General features: G+C 43.3%; 1 protein-coding gene across 13 annotated transcripts in view; it reads right to left on the bottom strand.

Annotated features, from left to right (window-relative positions):
* The window catches only part of ZMAT3 (zinc finger matrin-type 3), a 31824-nt gene that overhangs the window by 4530 nt on the left and 1785 nt on the right, over positions 1–25509 (bottom strand). For 4 of the 13 annotated variants that reach the window (XM_026060903.1, XM_026060928.1, XM_026060910.1 and 1 more), the window contains 5 exons: positions 20894–21219; positions 19176–19295; positions 17309–17475; positions 17092–17192; positions 10624–16079 (listed from right to left, as the gene is read on the bottom strand). In XM_026060903.1, coding sequence (XP_025916688.1) covers positions 15868–16079; positions 17092–17192; positions 17309–17475; positions 19176–19295; positions 20894–21163 — 870 coding nt within the window. In that variant the 5' untranslated portion in view covers positions 21164–21219 and the 3' untranslated portion in view covers positions 10624–15867. Of the gene's footprint in view, positions 1–2569; positions 3090–5388; positions 8642–8874; positions 8937–9580; positions 10188–10623; positions 16080–17091; positions 17193–17308; positions 17476–19175; positions 19296–20893; positions 21220–22110; positions 22433–25105; positions 25370–25509 lie in introns of those variants that run through there. The other 9 variants (XR_003252667.1, XR_003252672.1, XR_003252665.1 and 6 more) reach the window with 9 other exon arrangements.

Genomic DNA, 25509 nt, shown 5'->3' with positions numbered 1-25509 from the left:
TGGCTTTGTTACTGCAATTAGAAATGCAAGCTAAAAGTGTACATGCCCATTGTCAAGGCTGTTGCTGTAAAATTAGCATATATACTCTGCACCCAAATTAAGGACAAGAACTCCCTTGGAAGCTTATTATGTTCTAATACATACCCAACATATATACACATATAGCTATGGCCTGATCCATCCATGAACTTAACAGCTGTGTGAAGGCATGTAAACATCAGTGCTAATCTAGACTGACAAAGTTTCTTCAGAATCTGTCTCACATATTATATGCTAGGCAATACCCAAAAGGACTCTGGCCCAATATAAGTGTCTCTATATCAAGAAACCTGTTAACAGGAGAAAGACAACTCCAAGTGTCCACATCCAGCCTGAACTTTAGTGCCTCTCTTCATACTCTCCTCACCTGCAACCTCTGATGCTTTCTCCAAAGTTTTAAGTATTTGGCTACATCTTACGTTTTACCAATTCTTGGCATGCCTTCTGTGCAAGCGCTTGCTGATATCTGACTAACACACAGCCCACTCTGAGGACTTGGGCTTAACCTAGCCTTGCTGAATTTTGCCTTTGTGGGAAGAGAGTAAAAGGGAAGACCCAGTCTGTTCAGCTATGCATAATGACCCCTGAGCCTTCTGTGCCCTGCCTGCTGCCCTAGACTGCAGTAGATCAACCTCAAGGCTAATACGAATGGTTATGAGTGTAGCTGGGAATTTATCAAACATTTTTTCAAGAACATAATTGCAAAAATGGTAGCTGAATGTCCAGCGTGTACATTGGGACTGTGGGATAGGCAACAGACTGGAGCTATTCACTGCTGCTTCACATCTCCTCGTCCTCAGTTTTGTGTACTGCTGCCTACCTCCTGGGGTCATTGCAACCTTGAAACATCTCTCATATTTTTATTTATATCCTCCTGTGGCCGCTTTTCTTTCTGCTTTACAATAACATTCATTAAAAATTATTGGCTTTTTGCTTAATGATAATCTGTGCTTCACCCAAGTAAACAAACTTTGAATCAATCCAAGAAGTTAAACAAACATTATTAATTATGTTTATATGATTGTGCGATTTTGCGACAATGTGAAGCAGAAATAGACTAGTCAAAAAAAAAAACCTTAAAGGCACAGCCATAGGGGCTAAGCATGAGTGTAGGCATGAGACATACGCAGTTCTCATGCTTGGATATCAAAGTGCTAACTACCAGACAGACCAGCAGAATGTACAGCAGGCCATATGCCAATAAATAAATAACTATATAAATAAATCCAAAAAAAATCCAATAAATCCAAATCCATAAATGAATAAAATATATAAATAAATGCAATATGCTGGAGACGAACTGCATTGTTCCTCTGTCTGACTTTGGACTTCATAATCCAAATATGCTGTATTGCTGACTGCTACTTGGGTAGCAAGTGCTCACCAGCTTTTATGAACAGAAGACACTTGTCTAAGACCACCAGGTATTCAATAGTTTGGCCATTTCCTAATTAAGCCCAACACGCTGCTGCCAAGATACTGCAAACAGTAACAGAGGTAGTTGCAATAAGTAGCTACAGGAAAAGGATCTCTTCTGGACAGTGGATAATACCAGAGAGGAAGAGTCCCTCAAGGGATTGTTTCACACACACACACGCACGCACACACACACTTACACATGGCAGGCCAAAGGAGAGAAGAGCAAATCCCGTAGACTGCTGAGGCTACAGCCAGCCCTGCTCCACAAAATCACTTCCAGTCTTGGCTGAAATAATCCCTATCTATACAAGTTCACGCAAAGTAAAAATGAGCCATTGTCATAAATAAAGATATCTCAATTTGCTCTCAAACTTTCTGGTCAGCTGCAATCAAAGATTTTGGCACCATGTTGTTGTTTTTACAAGTCTCTTAAGTCTGAAGTATTTTTACAGCCTCCTGAACCACCAGGAACTAACCCTCACATTTTCATCTCTTCTGGGAGATGGGGATTTTGCCATTTGACTTTCCACAGGTTTTAAATACCTACATTTCATCTTTTAAAATCCAGGGTAATAAACAGGCTAATGTAATGTTTTTCACACTATTAGTTTAATTGCATTTAGTTAAGTACATAGGCTGGCTTCTTCAGATAAATATTTTATTCTTATTTTATACTCCACAGACACATCAAACACAGCCTATTTAGTTTATTATGCAACAATGTTCATTTTTTTCTTGTAAACCTACACCTTGTCTTTTCATTCTCTTTGTAAAAATGGGCCCTAATACTGAGAAACAAGGCTTAGGCTAATACTTTTTAACATCCTTATACACGCAGCAAACACCTGCTAAAGACACTCTCTAGTCCCGGATAATATACTCTGAATAATCTTCCTATCTCTCTTTACACTTGTGTAATTCCACTGACTTTAAATAGATCTGCTCTTGTTTCATACTGGTAGGAGAAGCGAAGCAAGCCCAGTGGAATAAGGCCAATTGAAAGAGTGTCATTCAATGAAGGATTAGGCCAACTAAATTCTAGGTATTATCTCTTTCAACAGTTTATTAGTACTTCAAAACAGACATGCAGTCCCTTCCCTTCCCTTCCCTTCCCTTCCCTTCCCTTCCCTTCCTTTCCCTTCCATTTGAAACTTCAAGAATACATTAGATGAATTACTGCTTTGTCCCTCATGGTAAAAGAGTAAAAATACTGGCTAGAGTCAGCAGAAGAGAGGCAAGGAGGCTCTGCATGTTCCTCCCAAACAGATCAGCCATTGTTTCTCAAATTTTAAATCCTAATGGTCTTTAATCATTTAATTCCTGCCACAAACCAGCTCTACCGTTCAGCTTAAATCCTGACTTCCAAAACCCACCTTTGTCATCTTGGCAAGCAAAATATATTTAGAAGAAGGACGTACATCTAGTTGTGGACCTATTCTTCTACATCTTCTCCCACACAGTGGGCATTCAGCCATGGAGGAATTGGGCTTGATCATCAGCTACTGTAAATCAGCATCTGTTATCACAGCAATAGTGCTGGAAGGGACTTGGAGAGATCATCCGGTTCATGCTCTGCACCATGGCCATTCCAAGTGTTTCTCCAAACTCCTTTATCTAACCTGCTTGAATATCTTCCAGATATGGAAAAGAGTTTATTACCTTCTTACTGTTACAACTATGACATATGTCTCCTCTCCAGTTTGTCTTTAAGTTTCTACTGCTGTTGCACCATTGTGTCCCCCTCTCTGTTCAACTTTAATCTACCCACAGATGCAGAAATTTACTATGCAGCAGACCTTTTTCACCGGTACTTGTTGTGATACAAAAGAATGCATTCTTGGAAGAATTATTACTACTAGGTGCGATTAACTTTCCAGTGGGAGTTTTGCCATTATCTCAAGGGGATTTGGCCCTTTACTCATTTAGCAGAAACAGCATATGTATGTGGCTTTCAAGCAGACAGGTATGAGAGAGAAAACCACAAACAATATTGAAAATAAAACTGGCCTAATAATGCCAGGGCACAGATTGAAAAAAAGCAGAGTGTATATTTTACAGAGAGCACAGTACATTTACAGAGAGAGTGTTTTACAGTCTGAGCTTGCAGGGAATTATCAGCTTGCTTTTGGGACCCCTGATAGGATGCATGCTAGAGGAAATTCCTATTTTCTGGTGTTATTCACATTTCAGAGACTGAGGAAGGAAATATGTATGTCATGTCCTCCTACAGTGATGACACAATGAATTTTTGATCATGCACCTCTTCTCCCTGGGGAACCTTAGAACAGCTCCTCGATCTGAATGTACAGCAGGGAAGCAGACTGAAAAAGAGCCAGGCACCTATTCCTTCCCAGGCTTTTGGTAGAGCTAATGAAAGATGCAATGTGACAAGAAGTGTCATATGCAATCAAATAGCCCTCTACGATGTCACGCCTGCCTGACTCACCATCAAATCCCTCATTAGGATCATGAGAACCAAGCACTCTCTCATACATCTGCTAGAATTGAAGCAAACTAGAACCTAGGCTCTTAACTTCCCATGACCAGCTACCTCCACATCAGCCCTGATCAGCCTCTCCGTAAGACGGGGGAAGGAAAAAAAAAAACCTCTTCATCCTACCAGTAAATAAAGACAGAATGTACAAATACAGCTAAAGAAAATAACTGTCTGTTCCTAACTATTCTCTCTTGTTGAAGCCACCTAATGATCTGCATATTATACCAAATTCTTCTTCCTCATTACATTTAGAAGTTTAAAAATCAGAAAACTGATTTCATTGTTTTGCCCACTTCTCATAAAAAATGCACGCACAATAAAGTATATACATCCATCTCAAGATGAAGAGGAATTGATGTATATTAATAGGGCTGGACATCTCTAGATGTCCTTGCCTAGCGACACGTCTGGAAACCGGTAGTCCTCGCGGCCTCTCGGTACGGACAACAGTCAATGTCGAGAGTCGGCGGTGCATGCCCAGAGCAAAATTGCTGCCAGAACAAAAGCTATAGATGCCCCTCGCAATCGAGAGCGATCAGTGCCTATCGATAGGGATCGATCTCAATAGGTATCTATACCTATCGATCCCTATTGAGATCGATCCCTATCGATAGGTGTGGAATTGCATGGGCTTCGATGCCGCTCGATCTCCAGAGGTATCGAGGTCAATAGTGGTCGATGCCTGCCGCAGCGAAGACCGCGCCCAGAGCAAAATTGAGAGCGGCCCCTCGACATCGAGAGGGAGCGATGCCTATCGATAGGGATCGGTATTGATAGGTGTCACAGTTCAATAGCTATGAGAGTGATCGGTATCAATCCCTATCGATAGGTCTGGCAATTGATAGGCTTCGATGCCTCTCGAACTCCAGAGGTATCCATGTCGACAGTGGTCGATGCCTGCCACCGGGAAAATCGCGCCCTGACGAAAACTGAGAGCGGCCCCTCGATGTCGAGAGGTCGCGATGCCTATCGAAAGGGCTGGACATCTCTAGATGTCCTTGCCTAGCGATACGTCCCAAAATCCAGACTCGTCAAGGCCTCTCGATATTGACGGCAGTCAGTGTTGATAGGCTCCGGCGCGTCCCAAGAGCAAACCTGGTCCGAGAACGAACACTCTGGACGCCTGTTGAGAGCCAGAGTTCTCGACGGCTATCGCCATGGATTGATATCGGTAGTTTTCCATAGCTCTCGATACCTATCGATATCGATCCCTCCCCCTGGTCCGGCAATCGATAGGCATCGGTGCCGGTCGAGTTCGGGAGGTATCGATGCCTATCGATGGGGCTGGACATCTCTAGATGTCCTTGCCTAGCGACACGTCTGGAAACCGGTAGTCCTCGTGGCCTCTTGATATGGACAACGGTCCATGTCGAGGGTCGGCGGTGCGTGCCCAGAGCAAAATCGCTGCCAGAACAAAAGCTATAGATGTACTTCAACACTTGAAAGATATCTTCAGAATAACACAGTGGAGTGGGGGAGGCATGCTGAAATCCCAATAAAATGTCCAACGTGTTAGACTATCTCCTAAACCTATATAATAATTGCTTTTACTTTAATATTTACTCTGCTTATTCTTTTTTTATCCTTTTTCTAAAAGGTAATGGCACAAGCAACGTCTGTTAAGCTAATATTTTTTGGGTATGATTTTGAGGCCTTCTAAATCAGAAATTCACCACTTTAGCCTGATTGCAAAATGAGGTCCCAAAAGATCTTAACATTGTTATTACGCCTCTTTTGTCATTCTCTGTTAATGTTGTCATCTCCCAATTAATTTTTCCTTGACAAATTGAAAAGAAATTGAAGATAAATATAAATATCACTGGGAAAAAAGGACAAAAGGAAGTGTAAGGAAACATACATCTTATGTAGACAAATATCCTCCTACATAAGTAATAACTGCACATCGTCACTGTACTGCTTACTTTTTTATTACTAAAACATCTTTCAAAGGAAATGCATCTGCTTGTGTTCTAGAAAGCATACTTGTCCGTTCTGGTGGTGTGGAATAAGGGAATATCAAATTCCTAGGGACAAAAATGCTCTCTCTTCTAGGAGTCTTAACTTCTGTCAAAAGTTTTGAACGCAGAATGCTTGTTATTAAACAAAATGTGTTAGCAAAGAAATATTACTGAATTTGCATTGGTTAAAAAAAGGAGGAATGAAAATTTGTGAGAAAGGCAGTTACTTTCTACAAAGAAATGAATTCGGTTCAACTTTCAATGGAAATATTTTTGAACATGAAGTTTTCAGCTAGCCTTAGTTGTTACAGCTCTCCAGAATCAATATTATGATCAAGGGTATAAAAAAAACTTTTTAAGTGAGTGCTGCCTCCTCCCTCCAAATTTGCTCTATATGCATGCTTCCTTTTGTGCCAAGGATAGTAAAATCTTTCCAATTGGCTCAGATCCTGCTCAAAAACATATATATGCCACCTGAGCCATTGCTATGATGCAGCCATTGTGATTCTCTGCATGTTGCCTTATCCTGCAATATACTTAGAGATCCCCCAGATTTTTCTGAATATAAAACATACTGCACAATGCCACAGAACCTTTCAAAAATACAAGAGGCCATTACAAGTCTGGAGAATACTTGATGTGACTGAAGCATGCAAACCTTAGTGATACACAGCTATGTAAAGCTGTCATTATTTTATCTAAGCCAGTGAATTATGATGCCAGTTCAAGACCCGTTCTTATATCTCTGAGAGCCTGATCCAGCCCCCATGCGAGTTCCTGAGAATATGCCTGCCCTGCAATTTAAATGCCATTAGCCTATTCTTATGCACTATCCATGCAGGTATGTGCTCAGAAATATCTATAGGCAGAGCTCCAACGCCCAGTATTCACTAACAGACAAGAGGGAAGCCCTGTATTTATTAATAGATATCCTAAGCTCAATGCAGGTGCATTGCCCATGTCCCGCTCCTGCAGGATCTTCCTCTATCCTGAGCTCAGGGAAGACGAGGGGAGACCTGCCTGGAATCACTGCCATGAGCCACAGTCACACCTTGCCTCCCGCGCCAGCAGACCCCAAGCACATCTCTTTGATTCAGTTTAAAAAAAGTTTGGTTTTTTTGTAGTCTTTGCTACCAAGGAGTGGATCTAGAAGAATGCTTTCCACCTTTTCTGATTGTGGAACCCAACACATTTTGTATAGTTACTGACCCCTGCAGGATGTTGCAAAGAGGAATTGCTGAGAAATGTACATACATTTGCCTTTCTGAGTCATCTTGGGTGTGAAAGCCATACTGAATTGTCTTAAACTTTCCCAATGTTACTGGAATATTTCCTTTAATATCCAAGTAATGTTCCACTGTGTGTTTTTCATGCACTATCCAGGCAGCCAGATGAATACTAGAGCTGACACCTTTAGCACAAAACCCATAAACAGTCAGAGGAATTGCTGTAACATCACAGTAACCTGGAAGTTTTCCTCTGAAGCGCAGAATGGTTACTCAGTGTCACTACAGGAAACATAATATGTTATTATTTTGGTGTATTTAAAACACTCTGATTTATCCTTGAGTGCAGGGTGGAAAAATTTTAATATATACACCATTTCGCTCTCCTCAAAATAAATATTACTCAACATGTGTTCTCTCTCTTTGCATCCCTAACAGAAAACTCACTCATCCAATCAGCACTGAAAGTGGATTAAGATAAGATACCTCCTGCACTGCCAATATTGGCAAAATAGGTCTCCCCATGGCCAATATTGCACTCCCATCTTTTCTGAATGGTCTTTTCTTTCATGTTTGCTTTTTATCGAAATACCAACTGTGATTTAAAAATAAAGCAATTTACACTGTGTTTTCCATTTGCTCTTCTGGATTTAGCTGAAGTAGAAAACCTTGCCCAAGTGTGATTCAAAAGCTCTGGTTCTGAACACTAATCTGGCAGAAAAAAATAAGACCACCACCACCCCCCAAAAAAAAAAGCTTTGCCAAAGTGTTTCCATGAAGTGAAATGAAAGAACCTGTGAGACTGCTCATGATTAGGAACATCTGACAGGAGGCTGGCAGGGGTCTGGTAAAACCTGACTGAGGTCCACGAGTCCCTCAGGGAGCTGTGGGTGCCCAGGTGTAGGCAATCCGAAGGAAACCAAGAGTGGGACGAAGCAGGAAATTTTGGCAGAAAACCCTGAGGCATCTCAGAGCAATCAGTATCAATGTTTGGGAGGGAAAAGGTGAAGTACCTCAGGAGGCAGAGCCAGCATTTTGGAAGGAAACGCTGAGGTACCTCTGAGGGGATAGTGAGGGTGTTCTAGTGGGAAAAGCTGAGGTAACTTAGAGGGGACAGGGTGAATATTTTTGAGGGAAAAGCTGAGGTAATTCAGAGGAGAGAGGGCGAGGCTTTTGGCGGGAAAAGCTCAGGTAACTTAGAGGGGAGAGGGCAAGGATTTGGGGGGATATGCTGAGGTCCCCCCCAGCTCCTCTGGCTTCTGGCCTGGCGGAGCTGCAGCGGGCCGTGTGTAACCCAAGCGGTGCCAGCATGTCAGCGAAGCCCTGCAAGCTTCAGTCTTACTGAATTCAAGAGAAAGTGTAACAGCTGCCGAAAACTGAGCTGGCGCTTTTCTTCTTTTTTTTTTTTTTTGCAAAGGCTAATGAACTCCTCTCTGTTCAGAGCTGACGGGCGCAGAAGTTCCCCTTTGCCTTTTTTTCCCCCCAAATTCAACACAAGGGTCCTGTCAAGAGATGGTGTTGAGAGTTATCAGCCTAATCTCTTGCAAATAATCAGCCTAATACTTCCAACCTCAATTCTTATCATTTTATGTTCATATCACTAAAGTTCAGAATGATGCTAGAGCTTGTCTGAACTAAGCATGAAGAAGTGCACACCACCCATATGCCTGGTGCTGAAAAATGATGCAACAGCTGCCTTTTGGAGACCTTGGAGCATTTTGAAGCGCTTGCTCACCTTCTCTTGTAGTTTAAGATAATGAAGCCTCTCTGCTCAGGAAGTCTCTGTCCTGTTTGTACCTACACCAAAAGAAATGAAATAAAGTTGTGTTTTTACTGTCCTGCTTCTGCTAACCACAAGCAGTCAAAAAAAAGCTGTGGTTTTAACCTCTCTGTATAGCTGCAGTTGCACTGACTCAGGGCTGGGGGAGTCCTGGGCTGGGGGCGGGGCCTGGGGGCGGGGGCGGGGCCTGCGTGCGGGGGCGGGGCCTGGGAGCCCCTGCCGTGCCGCACCGAGGGTCGGCGCCTGCACGCTCCGGGTCCTGGTGGGCTTCTGTAGCCTGTTAGAAAATGAAAGAGTTAGTGAACTTGCAGTGCTTTCTGGCGCTTAGTTCTCTCAAACGGTGCTGAGACCGAAGCAAATTAAACTGAATTAATAGCACGTCAAAAAAAAAATGCAGTCTAAAATACATTTTAAGTTGGAATATCCAGAAGATAGTAGCAACCACTAAAAATAATTTTTGCACCATGAATCTGGCTTAGCTAGGCAGGAGGGTGATTTGTTAGGTGAAAATGGAGAGATTACCTATGCGGTCCTTGGGGCAGCCAGTGTGGCTGTTAGAAGGAGGTGAAACTAGTTTAAATGCAAAGTATGATCTATTTTTGTCTCACGGTTTAAAATTCATCTTTTGGATATGGACTGTTTAAAAAAAAAAAAAATCTACCCAGCTGTCCTCCCAGGCAGCCCTTTCACTCGGTGACAGCCTCAAAGGGGCTTTGAGGGTCAGCAGTAACTTTCACACCTGGATCCATTCGGTAGGAGAAATGGAGTATTAAGTGACTGTGGCTCTGATTTTTTCCATTTCCTGCGGAGTCGCATTGCGGAGGGGTTGTGGGCTGCCCCCAAAATGGCAAACCCTGCTGATTGTCCGTTGGTGCCCCTCTTCCTTGCAGTGGCCCAATCCCATGAAAAACTGGTGATGTGGGAGTTCGGGGACACAGCTCCTGTCCACACGGTCGCATCCACGCTCGGGGCTGTGCCTCAGCGGCTGCTGGCATCACATGTCCTGCAGTGCCACAGCTGTACCACCCCGATCCCCTCCGTCGCCCTGGCTTGCAGCCAACATGCCCTGCACTGCACTGCGTGGCTGCAGTGCTGAGGAAGGCCACTATTCTTCTCGCACCTGAGCTCAACTCGGCAAAACCTGATTTCCTCTGCTTCAAGGCTGCAGCTCAGGATGTCCTTTCTGCTTAGGAAGTCATTTATGGTGCGCAAGCATGTGCATGCACCTTCTTCTGGAGCCTCCAGTGACGAAATAGGAAAAAGGCACACTGGCAAAAAGAAACACAAATACACGTATTGGGCTCTGCTTGTCACCGTCATTTTACAGTTAAGGAGCTGCAAGTCCATGGTTGAGCCTGGGGCTGTTACTGAGCTTGTGATATCTGCACTATGGGAAGGTACAGCAGGGAACGGAGTCCTTCCCCATCTCCTGGCTCCCAGCCTGTGAGATGCTGAGCACCTCAACCCCCCTGAAGCCAAGACAGCTGAGAGGGAGAACTGAGTCCTCAACTGGCTTTCAGCAATAGTTGAAAGTACCCTGAACCTCTTCCAGACTAGCAAATGACACACAGAACTGCAGTCCCTTATCAGTGTTTTAAAACATACTACTCATGCAGTCACACTCAACGCGAAGGTAAAATCAATTCAGTCATGCATAGTCTAGCCATATCACAAGCAGTACAATACCAGACACGAAGGCTGTACAATGGTTAGAGCAAGATGATTTATTATATACTGAAGAAAAATTCATTTTCATCCACTATTCCCTCAGGGGGGTCAGTACAATATAAAGAAAAGAAGGACAAATGTACAAAACCAATCTGACAAGAAGGCTCTAGATGAAATACATTCAAAGCTCTTGCAAATGATGTTGCTGGACAGATGCAGAAGGAAATTAAATCGAGTCCTTCTTTCCCCCCACAAAACACAGATTGAAAAACCTCATATGTTCACATACAATATTTTAGGTCTGATTTATTAAAAAAACTGCACTCCTGCCTTTACCTGCAGATACTTCAGATAAAGATACATATTTTAACTGTGATACATCTTTTAAAGGAGAGATGCCCAAAGATATTGTTGGACCACATTTGTATGAAAGTGGATTTTATTTTCACTTCTAATGTTATGCAGATGGCAAAGAAGCTGGCCCAGCTCAAAACAATGGGAGCTTAGCCACTAACTTCAAAGAAACCAGGTCCATACTTCTCCAGTCTCGGTTAATCCTGGGAATATATGGACTTTGCAAGACAAGATCATTCCTTTTGGAAACCTTGACATTTGTTTTTCCATAATTGGCAACAGATGTCCTTCTCATCCAGAGCATCCTTGTATATACAGTTGTAAAAAGGAAAAAAAAAAAAAAAAGCATATATGAGAAAATATCAGTATGAAATTCCTGAAGGGTTTAAAGGCTTGCTCCTAATCAACTAAAGACAATGAATTTTAAACTATTTTAGCTGGAGCAAGATCAAATCATTATAGAGCAAGATAAACATTCTTCCAAAAGCAAAACGGTAAGAGTGTTGTAACCGAAACAGGAGTAAGAGATAAATTTTAGCAGTCTACTTTGCCTGGGCCTAGCTAACATATTTAGCTAGGCTATTTCAATTACTCCTGACTTGGGCAAAATTCCCATTGATTAATGAGAGTGCTGCTTAAGCAATGCTGCAAAAGGACTTCATGCATTAGTAAGCCAAAACAGGAATCCGTGCTTACGGAAATACCTTTCCCTTCTAATGCCCGATAATGGGCATATAGAAAAAGAAAAAGACAAGAAGCTTTACAGATAAAAAAAAATAAAAATGCATTTTGTTACACTGATGACCATCCTAAGCAACTCCACAGAAGTTTTCAGGGTTTCTTTTGATGTACACCAAAAAAGCAAAAAGTCAAAGAGACCAACGTTAGGCAAGATTATAACACAATTACTGATTAGTGCAGAATGCAAAGTAACAGCTAATGCGTAATACAAACAAAACAGTATCACTTTCAAACTCCTCACAAACACATGGCTTCCACAGAGTTTACTTCCTTGCCTTAAAAGAAATGCTTAAAAGTAGTATGAAATTCATGGGTCTTTAAAAATATTGTCCCAAGTTACCACAGGAATCATTGGAGAAAAACAGTTGAAATGGACATTTAAGAAAGAGCTACAAGGAAATCCCAATTTTGCTCGGTATGGAAAGAAACAAAGAAGATTCACTGGTTGGGTGGGTTTTTTTGCATCAAGGAAGAAAAAACAATACATATATGGGGCAGGAAAACATTTTCACAAATATAATAAATATCTATTCTGATCCAAAAGCAAAGTGCAATGTAGAGTTTTCTATTTAAACAAAAACAACCTATAATATCATGTCTTAAATATTCACAAGTCAATTAGTGGTCAGCACAGTAAAATAAATATGAACACACTGATTTATATTTTGTTTCTAGCAGCAAAGGTCATTAACCGACTGGCCAATGTGAGAGCTTCACAGAAGTCCTATTTCTTGGGTTTGGTATTTCATTTAACTTAAGAACAAGATTCACTGGGTGTGTAAAGTGGTACTACAGCTATACAGCATTCCCCCCAGCGCATCTGTGCCATATAAGGTTATGCCGGATACATTTTCAACACGCATTTTGAATGCCAATTTAGGTGGTGACTCTCACAAAAAAATATAATCAGGATCAGCCCTGTTTCTCTTGCTGAAGGGTTTGAGTTTGGATTGGCCTTAACCCTAACGATATTAGTGAGGTGGCGTGTTTTCTTTGTTATGTGATGCTGAAAAGAGAAAGGCAAGCTTTGGTCACTCGTAGGGAAGGGTCAATGGAGTTTTTGGGCAAAGCAAGTCTCAGCTGCTTCTCCCAGCAATAAACACCTTTACTCCTGCTTCAGAGATCTGTTGCTTCAGTCCCTACTTTATACCTGGGAGCACTTTGAAAATCTCAGGATGACAACATTCAATCCTTGTATTCTTGTGAAGGCAACAAACTGGCTAGATGCCTCCCTGTTCAGGGCAGACTCAGGCCATCCCTCAAAACCGGACTCAACCCCACACAGAGAGCAGTCTGCGAGCGCAACCACCCACTGCTCCCACACGCGCTCTCCCGTACGCATTAACACACCAACACGTTGCGGCACGCTTGCACCAGCTGGTGGGGGGCCACTCAGGGAGGTGGCCACACGGACAGAAGGTGATGGCACACAGAGCAAACTGAGTTTTCGACACTTCCAGCAGCCACGCTTCCAGAGAATATGAGCACAGCCACTGGAAATGCCAAATGAGGAGCAGATTGCTGAGCTGGGAGCCAGAGCAGCAACCCAAGGAGCAGCAACCCAAGGAAGAGGGTTAACTGCTGATTCTGGGACATGCAAAAGCAGAGAAAAATGTCTTGTTGACTGAAGCAACAGGCTAGACAACACCAGTACCTATAATTTCCCAAGCTCTTATTTCACAAAGAGCTGTTTTTCTGCCACTAATTGCAGCCTGTGGGAAATATCATGCTTTAAGTTACAGCAAGAGGAATGTTTAACCACAATGCAGGGATCACTCTGGTGAAACACACTGCGGTAAGGCTCATCCAGCTCCCTGTGTCCCTGCACAGTGGTGCCACACCAGGGAAACCACAAAAGACAGAACACAAGGAGAGAATCAGCCCTTCTTTGACTGCAAAGATGGGGGGAATAAAAGGCTGACAAGAGGTGTTGCAAGGGCAATCTTCAAGGCAGCATAAGGGTGACAGGCCAGCGGCAGAAAAGGAGAAACAGACGTACAAGCTGTCAAAACAGCTCAGTTAGTGCTCCGCAACCTGGGCATCTGTTCTCCTACACTCCGATGAGCTCCAGCGCACAAAGTCTATCTGATCAGGCTTTGCACAAAGGCGGGGAGGGAATCCCATTCAAGAGGACACCCGCTGCCCTGCCTGTATGTACAGGGCAGGGAGCAGCATGGAATGATGCAGGAGGTTGCTTTGGACTACTATGGAAGAGCTCACCCTCCCTGGATTTAGGAGGGCTGAGTTAAGGTTGCAAGGCTGGCTAATGCTCAGGTAGCTAGAGATACAATATTCAGTTTCTGAAGAACAGCTTTTACTTTTGAGCAGCCAAGTGTCACAAGCCTTTCTGAGGTGAACTAGAAAGATGAATAAAAATATCCTTTTTTGTTTGTTTATTCATTTTTCTGTCTTTAAGGCAAGCAGAAAAGCCTTCTGGAATGCAAGAGGCAGGATCAGAATGGCAAGAAAAAAAAAAGGAAAAAAAAAAAGGAGGGGGGCTGCCTTCAACATCACACATTGGGGCAAATTTATCCCTGGCAAAGTGCTATTGAAATCAATGGAGCTGCATCTAATTCAACCTACTGCCTAAGAGGAGTGGGAGAAAAGCAGTCAAGCTTTCTTTATCCCCTCTCTGCACCTGCCACTGAAGTCAAGGAAGCTATACCAGTGTAGAGCTGTAGCAGCACAGTGGTAAATCAGGTCCAAAGGAGGCTAGCTACATGCTGCACTTGCCGCTGGAGCCAATGTTTTAGAAACATTGTGAATTGGATTCCAATCACAGCTCCTAACACCTACCCAAATGAGTAGAAAAATAAATGGCAGCCCTACTTCTGCTCTTTATCCCCTTTCCACTACTTCTAAGGAAAATCAAAACAGATGCACATCCTTTGGGTTTCTCTACATTTAAAGATTTGTTTAACAAGTCTCATGAATACTTCTGCTTGGCCAAGAAACTGTTACTCAAACAACTGTCACACCCAACAACTACATCCTGCCTAGCTTTGGAGTTTAGGTGGTCCCTGAAACAGTGATGTTCACATCAAGAAATGGAATTAAAACCCAGTCTGAGATGGGGAGAAAAAATGGATTCATTCATATTGGTAGCTCAGGTTCAAGGGAGCATTTCACCTCACCTCTGTAACACCCATTGGGCTTAGTTGCAGGAAATGGCATGGAAGTGGGACACAGCCGGTATCTGCTCCCCAAAGTCCAGGCAGCCCTGCTCTGCTATAGCAATAGAGCTGCAGGCCCAGACCAACACCTGCCCTCTTCTCCATCAGTATGCAAAGAAATTACAGCTGACAGCTCCTTCCAACCCATCCTCAACCCTACAGAGTCTAACACTGAATCAGGGCAGAGCACACTCAATCTGAGTAGGTTTGCTTTCTGATTCACTTCATTAGACCACTGTGACCCACACAGGCTCTCCTCAGGGAGGTGAACTACACCCATGGTGTATTAAGAAGTCCAGCCAACTACAACACTGAAAATCTTTCTTCTCTGTTTGCTGTTTGGTAGAACAGAGTATTTCTGGATGTGGTTAACCAGCTGATAACTAATGTCAGATCTTAGAATGAAATCTTCATTACAGAAGAAGGAGAAGGAGATAAGACCGTCCAAGGATGAGAGGTGCGTGCAGTCTTTCTACAGGGGTGTGGGAAGAACTTACTGTGGGCTGTAATAGGGGCCACAGCAGCAATTTGTGGACAAGTAAACCATCTAAAAACACATTCACAAGCTCCATTCCTGTCCTTCTCTTCCAAGCTGCCCAGAGATTCACCTTGCTCCAGCGAGACATTCAGGAGCACTGCTCTCTGGCATGCCAAGGGGGGAGTGGGCTTTGCACAAGGTCCACCTGTGTGGCAGAATCACAGAAGTTCCCAGCACTTCTTGGGCTTTGCATATTCATGCAGAAGGCTGAGGAGAAGACAGAGTCCCCCCACTCGATACAATGAAGAGCCTTAGATAACTAGCAAACAAACATCAAAACACTTCATGTCCCGCACAGCGTCATCCTGCCAACTATGATAGAAAAAAAATCTAACCATACCATTAAGTTTGCAGGTGTTACATGTATAGCTCGAGAGCATACTCCTATCAAATGGAGCACAAAGCAGGGCATGTGGCAAACAGCAGGCGAGAGACAAGCTGCTCTATTTGCAAACTACTACCAAGGGTGGCGTGTCATTGTACATAGCCTAGGTTCTCCATCTCGTTCCTATACCGCTGTTCGGACACCTTGCTTTTATGCTGTTTGCTTTCTAAGTGCTGTCTGAACTCCATCTCCTCACTAGCCCCAGCATTGCACATGGAGCAGTAAAACTGGCCGCTGGGGGTGACGCACATGGCCAGATCCCGAGGAATCCTCTGGCGTGAGCGGGGATTGAAGTAGGGACCTGCGGAGACAACAGAAAAGCCTGTTTATAGATAAGACAGAGAAGCTTGAGGCAGCTCAGTGACAACTTCTAAGGCTGACAAACGTTTAAAAAGCGGCCAAAGGTTAGTTTCTTTAACTGATTAGAGTCTGATTCTTATTTTCCCACACAACTTCTCCACTGAGAACCAGACTTACGAAGGGGTAGCACATAGGGGAGTGGTACTTGCTGGTATTTTCTAAAGCACTAGAGTGGACTTAGATTCTTATTAAGAATCAATAGCGCCTTTGAAAATTAGGAGTGTAATCATTTAAGTGATGAGTCAATTCTTTTTTTAAATCCTCTAATTCCGGAATTAGAGCAGTCTTTTGAATGGAATAAGCCTATCGGTTTAAAATTATCACAAGACAATATTTAACAGAATTTTAAAAGATTTATCTTTTCCAAATGACAGTGGTTGGTATGATAGGATTAAACCAAGCTTCAATCAGGAAGCAGGGTTTCAGCTAATACGTGCTTGTAACACAACTTAAAAGAGAAACAGATGCTGATCTGGTCACTATAAAACACACTTTATGTCACAGAAAGGAGGCAAAGTTAGTATCTAACACCTGAGGAAGGATTCCAGGAACAGATGGTCTTAGAGGGAGGCTAACATGCTCTCTCATTCTGGACATGGGAGTGCAAGTACAGGTTGATGTGCTACAGTAGGAGTCAAAGCACCTGGCCACTTGCCAAGAAAAAAAGCAAGCAGGAAAATTGTCACCACTTAGAGCAGCCTTAGAGACAGGCAGATGGTAAATTAAGTTACAAACTGAGAAACCAAACTAACAAGCAGGCTGACAGAACAAAGTAACTTTAGCAGCTGAGAAAATGTAAACATACAGACAAGAAGGGACAGCAGAGCTAGGACCAGCTCCTTTCATGCCCCCTCGCTGCTAAAACAGAGCTTAGACAGAGAAGACAACCAAATTTATTTAGTATTCAGTATTATTCCAACTACAGAATTAAACAAATGAAAGCTCTCAGTTACCTGTGTTGTTTTGAACTGTATACATATTTCTTCTGTTCTGCATCATCTTATATTCATTCCCTTCTTTCCTTGCCCTCCGTTTGCCTAGTTCTGATGCATCCCTGAAGATTAAAGAAATATCATCAGCTGCAATTCAGATTTTTCTGAGGAAAAGCTTGCCAGAGACACTGTCACATGCTTTCAGATCAGCCTGAGCGTGAAGTTGAACAATACCTACGAGAATGAGTTATTCTGTGCTTCTGCAAGACGCAGCCGCTTGGCATGATTTTTCCCTTGGTAATGAGCCTGTGCCACAGCCGGAGAACTAAACGAGGCATCACAAAGCTTGCAGTAATCATTCTCTGTGGCCAAGATCACTCGGCCACCTGGCTTACTGGATCCCATCTAGCAGCAGAGGGAGAGACAGCATGTGAAACACAGAAGGTTAACTCACTGAAATATCTGAATATCTTGGAGGCCTCAAGGCTTGAGGCCAATATTGTCTTTGTCAGTCAATGACATAGCTGGAATTAGAGCACACTGACCAGGATGCTTTGCCCAGTGCTCCCCAAACTACTCTTCAGAGGTGAATTTAGCTTTCCTTGCCTCAGCCTCCCAGAGAATCTGCAAATTCCTCAAGGTCTATGCAAATCCCTGGCTTCAGATGGAGACAAAAGCAATCTAAACAGCCTGTACCTCTGCAATAGCCACACAGGCTTGTGACCTTCTCACCAATGAATTAACTCCTCTACTCTTGATTCCTGGGAGCTGATGAACAGTGACTTTCACACTGAGGGAGACCCAGAGAAATGTAAAGGTGCACCTCTTGCATGTATCCATCACATGCAGTCTTTCCACAGCTCCCTCTCTCTCCATCGTTCCCTGACCACACTAAGAGATAAAAGCAATTGTGGAGCTGCCAAACCTCTGACTCTTACCCTTCGGGTAGGAGGAGATCTGGATCAGCAGACAACCAGCAGCAACCGCTTCTCCTCAGTGTTTGTATATCACCCAGAGAAAAGTGCTTTGTAAACAGTGCAACAGCAGTGATTCATACAGCCGTGTCAGTGCTGCACTTGCCAAGTCCATTTTTTTTGTGTCTCCTTTGATACTGTACAAGCTTACAAACACACGTTCATTACAACATCAATCCTCATGTGGCCTCAATGCAGCCTCCTTATTGCCATGGACCAGTTCCCTTACAAAGAGGAGCACCTGATACCCCAACTGGTGCAGCACCCATGTCCCGCTACCCAGGGCAGGACCTGATGCCCTCTCAGGACTCCAAATCAGTTATGCAAGCCACAAAGTCCTTTTGTGTGGGACTAAGTCTCCCTCTGGTGGCTCTGGCACACATATAACAATCTGCCACTCTTAGGAGGTGCTTTTTGGCTTTTGTATAGACAACAGAGGCTTGTGTTTTTCGAGGTGACAGCCACAGCTTTGATCTCTGCTGCCCAGCTGTGGTTCCTTGTACATTCACACGCAAGAGTCAGGTTAGCCATTAAGCCCCATGACAACCAGAACCCATGAACTCCAGGGGAAGAAAGTAAAAGTCATTTCTTTTGCCTCTAAGATAGAATTAATCTGAATCATGGAGGGAGGGATGCTGCTCACCCTACACACAGGAAGGAGCACTGCAAAAGGAGCTACAAAGGAGGAATTAGCTAACAGCCCTGGGCAATGGGTGTAGAAGTACCGAAGCACTTTTTCCATGTAAGCTTCACTCACACAATTGCAGGATGACTCTGCAGGGTGGATGCCACACCCTCACATCCAAATCCAGCTCTAACAATGCTGTTTTATGCCAACCCTTGGGCAAACGTAATCAGCAGCACATCGGACTTACATAGGAATCAAAGTATTTGCCATGCAGAAAGAGAACATTTCAAGTCCAATATTCTGCTGTGAAGGCAGATCGATATCTGTTTCTTCAAAGGAAAGCCAACAGCTCACAACAGGCCACTTCCACCATCCTGTGCCATCACAAGAAAATTTTTTTCCAAATTCCTATAGTAATCCTCAAAGCATGAGATCTAGTTATTCTTATTGGGGGTCAGGTCACATATAAGCAGCATGATCTCAATCACCTTCCCATGCCTTACCTGAGCTGGAAGGGAGACAATCTGAGGTGGGGCAGGCTCAACCGAATTACTCATTCTGGCAGGTGCTGGACAGCTATTGGCAGCATAGTAGTTTCGGAGTTTCTTACTATGGTTTTTACCCTGAAAAGAGAACACAAATTAATGTCCTAGTAATAGTATCTTTCCTACACTGAACAGCAAAAGGACTCCAAAGACTGAAATGAAAAAGTGGCCATGAAGATCGCACCTTAGATAAAGGAGGTGTCACTCAGAAAACAGCAACTCTCATCTTGAGAGATACTGGCACCCTCCCTTTTCTTCAACCTGCTTAGCACCTGTCACAATTGGGCCTCATTTTCAACTGATTTCCTCAAATCAGTAGGGCAACAATTAGTTCCTTGATCTGTTTCCATTTCACTTTAAACCAGTATTTTGTATTTTAAACATGAAATGGTAACTGTTCTACATAGGCTTTTGATAAGCCTAAACACACACACACACACTTTTAATGAGGCTGCAAACATGAGGTAAAACATGAGAATGAATTTCTAAAAAATACCTGCTTCATATTTTACTTTCTCTCAGCAAATATATACTATATTTCATTTTGGTGCTTTGAAAACTTGAGAGGTGAATAAGAGTATGTGTATGAACTGTGTATGTATATGAAGCTATATGCATAAATACAAATTACATTTTTTACTATAAATAAATTTTTTCCCCCTCTCACAACAGAAATACTGAAGAAATCAAATGTTAAGCTGTAACAGTAACTCAGTCTATCCCTTACTGGGCAGGATACTCCTTTCTCAGGGCAGACAGCAAACTTGAGGGCTGGGCCTGGTATCCTGAGGATATGGACAGCCATGCTTTTGGATCTGCTGGTGAAGAAAGTTACTGTCTCCACAACTCATGCAAGAATAGCACTAGGCAGAGAGGGTACTCCTAAAATGGGGTAACACAGGAACGTGACGTATTCAGCCTGTCAGCAAAGAAGCATATGCAAGTATTCCCTAACCTATTTCAGACAAGCCAACCAGACCAGCTTGTACAAATTTAATTGCTGATTGGAGCTGGCCCAAGTGATGCTGTCCAAAGCAGATGAAAATTTGCAAAAACGGCCCCACCAGCAGATCTGTGGTATTGGTAACCTCTGGTAGAAGGTTATAATGAACACATGGCAGCATGGCAGTGGCACAGGTGGGTCCAGCAGAAAACATCTATCCAAGTCTTACAAAATCAAGTCTGTGGAATGAGAAGTTCGTTTTTATTGCAAGAGGGTATGGGTGGAGAACAGGTCATGTAAAACAAAGGAAAAATCACAAGCATCTGCCTTTTCAACTGTGCTATCTTGGTACTACTTCTCTGTTCCTGCAGACAAAGTTTTTGCAACATGCTCCAGTGATTGCACTTAAAGCACCTGCAGCACGTCTGGACAACCAGCAAACTCAAGTGAGGTGACGATATGACTCCAGAGCAGTTCCAGCCACAGCTTTGAATCCAGCAAATATAGCAGAGGTAGCTTCAAAGGAGCCCTCTCAGATGCTGCTGCTAGCCCGCAGCCACCTCAACACAGCACTCAGACTTGAGAAGCTAAGCCAGTCCTCATGCATTAGCCCACATTTAGCTCTGTGCTACCACAGCAACGCTACTGGCAGCACACGAGCTAGCACAGGTATGTCTGTACAAGCCGCGGTTGCAGCAGCTCTGAAAGCTGTGCCTGCTGCTGCTCTCCTTACCTGATAATGAGCCTGGGCTTGTTGTGCTGAATTCAGAGTGACATTGCAAAGCTTACAGCACAGAGGCTTACATAGTTCCTCCAGCATAGGGTCCTGCTCCACCACCTTTGCAAGCTCTTCTTCTTGTGCGTGATGAAAGGAAGGCCCCAGTCCAACAGATTTTGGTGGGGACAGTGGTGAGCTGGCTCTTGGCCTTGTAGCCACTGACATAGGAAGAGATGAAGGCTTCTCAGGATGAGGAAGAAGTCCTGCTTGCTGTAGAAGAATCATTGGCCAGGAAGACTGTGGGCACGTTACTTTTGAAGGAAGAGCAGTTGTCTTCAGACCTAGACCAGAAAGAACAAATGCTAAAATAAGCATCAATAACAGGAGCATCAACAACCCAGAATGCAGTTTTTAACACTTTGCCTCACAGGACCAGCAGCATCCCAGATAACCAGGACCAGATTTAAAGACAGGCATATAAGATATGGACTGAAGTCTGAAACATGGTTATCAGCACTCTATGGCACCCTCCTGGACACGCAAAAATTCCCAAGAAATCATAGCATCTACCCAGAACCAGATGCAGCCACAGCACACATGCCCAACTGCTCCATGACTGCTAGAGGATGTGACCTACAACACACACAGCACAGAAAGCTGCGTTAAAGGGAAAGAGAAGGATGCAACCATTAGCTGCATCCTCCTTTTAGAGTAAATCCGTATCTGTCCCAACGACAGTAGTTGCCTCTGGACAAGCAACCTAGACAGGCCAAGACCTCCAAGGGTAAGGAAATGTCTTTCTCACATTCAAGGATCACTACACCGGGCCCCCAGCCAGCAACCATTTGACCAGTGCTTCCTTGCTAATCCACACTGCATCGCCTTGCAGTGTTGCTCTCACAGAGACATTGCAATACCAGTCCCTGGAAATGACTCCTTTCCGGACATTCAGAAAAGGATGATTCTTCCCCAAAGAGCTGACAGTCTAAGGACAAGCTCACACTCTAAGACATAAACAAATATCACAGTGTATTTCTACCTGATGACTTAGAAACAGAACCCAAATACTTCAAAGCAGATTTCTTTTATAGAGACAGCTATAAAATACATACACATACCCTCAAACATATCCCCCCAAATACTTATGCAGACCTTCCTCAGGAAAAATATTCTAAAGTTAACTTTTCTTAAGTCAACAAAAAGCAGAAGAGTGGGAAACGACTCGAGCACACCTTGTTGTACGCAGTCAGCTTCCAAGGATTCTCTTCCCAGCTCTTCCATGGTCTTGTTGAATGACCTTGAGCTATTTCTCTGTGCCTCCTTTACTAACTATAATGATGCAACATTTAAAGCTGTATCTTCTTCTTCTGCAAGAATGGAGAGCTTATCCCATATTAACCTTTATTCAATTCTTTCTGAGTTAATTCAAGTTCTTAGAAGTACCCCTACATTTCCAGCAAGGGGTTCTAAGGCTTATTTAATTAGTTTATAAATCACATCTAAAGCCTGGGCTGAACATTCCTACAATGATTCATAATATTACTCCTCCGCATTAAGGCATAGCTACTTTTGTTAATGTCATGTTAGCTTCTTATCACAACAGATCCTGTTCACAGTTATACTGGGGTAGAGAGGAGGGTGATCTTGGCCTTTGCAGATCACTTTCAGCTAAGACTGCCTTTGTAGCTACCATGTTTATGCCGCAGGCTTTGTTTGTTTAATTAAATGGTGAGCCACATCCACTTCTGAAAATAAGGGACTTCTAGAACGTTACTGGAAAGGTAAATGAAATTACACCTAGGAACTTTGTTCCTAAGTCGCTTTTGAAAATAGAATTTCACTTCAAAGAAATTTAGGAACCTGGAGGAGCAGATAGCTTTATCTGGGATAACTTTCAGGATTTTCAACGTGCTAAAATTAGCAGGAAACAAATACCTTGCTACATTCACGCTCTGGAAAAATCTGAGTTTATGCTTGCATTTTAAGATAATGCATTACCTTTGAAAGTGTGGACCCAGAAAGGTCTACATTTTATTAAAAAAATCAGTGGGATCAAAGCATCAAAGTGACAAAAGCACTTCTGAAATTTTTACCTCTAAAATTTCTTCTTGCTTTTCAACATCAGGCCCCATTCCCATAAACAGCTCTAGCAAACCTGTTCCCCATGCAAAACTTGAACTTTTTTAACCAAAACCAGCTTTCAAAATAACACAAGATTGAAGGCAATTCAATCATTCCTGATAACTAAAGATAAGAGGGGGGAAAAAAAGAGCGCACATTGTCTTGGGGAAAAGACAACCTTTTAAGCCAGCAATACAGTCACTAGAACTCTTTAGGTTTTTGAATAGCCTTCCCACAGGCAAGGCACTGTGAAATTCAGAGAAAGCTATACCTAAAATGAACCAAAACTTGACCATAAAGCAAAAATAGCCTCATGAAAAATTAACTGAAACAAGATAAAGGGAATCCACCACAGACCATAAAGAAGAAATAAAGGAATGGGATGAAAAAGTAACAATTGGGAGGGCAGAGTTTGTTTTACGAGACAAATTTTGAGAGGAAAAAATAGTTTTAAAAGTAAGCTTAGGGAGGGACTGATGCAAGCATAGAATCTAAGGAGCCAGCAGCGGAACGTCTCTCCTGCTGCTATTAGGAAAGGAAATTCCTCCAAAATATGAGTGCAATAATATTACTGTTAAGTCCCACTTGAATAAAAGAGACCATCAGCAGTATAAATTCTGTAGTTTTACCTAACTGCTCTCCAACTCAGCACAGGCTTTCCTGGTTAAGCACAACTATGAAAAAAAAGAATTCTTACCTTCAGTTTCCTCAACTAATACTTTGTAGATAGTTCAGTGGGGCTACTGGCAGAACAAGCTCATATTCATTATGGTTAAGCGTATCAAAATGCAGGCCTATAGTGGCAATTTAGATCAACCATACAATTTCAGTGTTTTACTCCATTACCATAATGGGCCTCTTACCTTAGAATGGGAGTAAATTATAACTAAATACTTCACAGAGCAATATAAAGTGATCTAGAGTAAATGGCAACCAGGATCCATCTGCTTAAGTTCGCCTGAGTGTTTGTTGCATCAAGTCTTCCATACATAGCTGCCACGAATGGATTTGTCATACACAAGATAGGGCATGGCACTTACAGGATCTGCATCTTTCACAGGGGAAAAGGGTTAATTTAACATTCTTTAAGAAACAGTACATGACCTTACAATGAAAGATTCTTTACGTAAACAGCTGTCTGAAGTTAAAATTAAGGCTGCACAGGCAATTTTAAAATTAGAATTTCCTGACTTTGTGTATGCAATTTTAATGTTCTTCTAATGGTGATCTTTCATCAATGGAATTGTTCAAATTACATTGATTTCTTTTTCTGGGGTATTACTAAGCAAAAAAACAAATTCAGTTTACTTAAGTATCCCTGTAACACTCCACTCCAATCACTACAGACACCCTGCCCAGGAGAAGTTAATGGGACATCTTCGACTTCTCCTTTCTGTTAGCATGCGAAGCTGCAAAATGTTCACCCTATGGAACAGCAAATGAAGAAGGAACCTCCCTCCTCAAGGACTCCTGTGCATGACAGTTACAGCCCCAGGCAGTTACAGCCTGAGGCAGGTTAAGGACCTGCAGTTCCCCAGGGTGAGCTGAGGAGATGTTCTGCCGCAAGACAGTGTCTTGCAGCTCTCAGTCATGCCTCCTCCCACACACCGTATGGGCTAGGACATACTTCCACTCCGTACCAGGCCTCCTCAGGTGGCTGCAAGGGAGATGGGCATGCAGCTCCCTCCACAGCCTTCAGTTCGGGGTGCCACACAGCCCAAGGACAGTCCTGAGGGAGTAGACTCAGCCCTCTGTGCCCCTAGTACCATGGCGCAATACCACCTAGGTGTTGTCAGTGGCACAGATAGGAAGAGTTATGGCCTGGGCCTTAAATCTGAGCACCATTTGGTTAGGCAGGCACATGCACAGCATGACCCTCCTTGGCAACAGACAACTCACAGCGAGACCTCCACGTGAAATGCGGCATTCCCACAGAAATTTGTTTTTAAACGCTCATAAGTCAGTGGAGACAACTAATAACAGTGATGGAAATTTATATAAATGAAGAAAGAGTTGCTTTATTCAAGACAAGAAACATTTCTTCTCAAGTCAACTTGTATCTCAGAATACTGACATCACCGAATGTAACTTTCCCAGAAAGTTTACCTCTGGCCAAAGGCTAATCCTCTTGAACTTCACCCTGAAAGGCAGGGTCGTCATATAAGACCACAGACCTGAAGACAGCTGCATTAAAACAAGTGTATATCATGCACCGGGGCCCACTAACCCGCCCTGGCCGGGGACACCTGCTGGGTACCCCAGAAACAGGGGGCTTTTGCTACCTCTTACGTCACGGGGGTATCGGGAACCAGGGTGCCAAACCTGCCGCCCCAGCACGCACTGACGCAAAGCTGTGACCCTCGCGGTCTCCCTGGCGGAGCCTGCGGGGGGAGGGAGGGAGGGGGACTAAAACCAATAATAATTGAAAAAAAATTGCACCCGACTACCCAGAATAAACGCAATTTGAACAAGAAATGGAGGCACCGGCGTGTACGCGCACACACGACACA

This window comes from Apteryx rowi, unplaced genomic scaffold (assembly GCF_003343035.1).
Source record: "Apteryx rowi isolate R43461 unplaced genomic scaffold, aptRow1 scaffold_10, whole genome shotgun sequence".
NCBI lineage: Eukaryota > Metazoa > Chordata > Aves > Apterygiformes > Apterygidae > Apteryx > Apteryx rowi.
The sequence above is the reverse complement of the archived record's forward strand: the minus strand, read 5'-3'. Positions and strand labels throughout refer to the sequence as shown.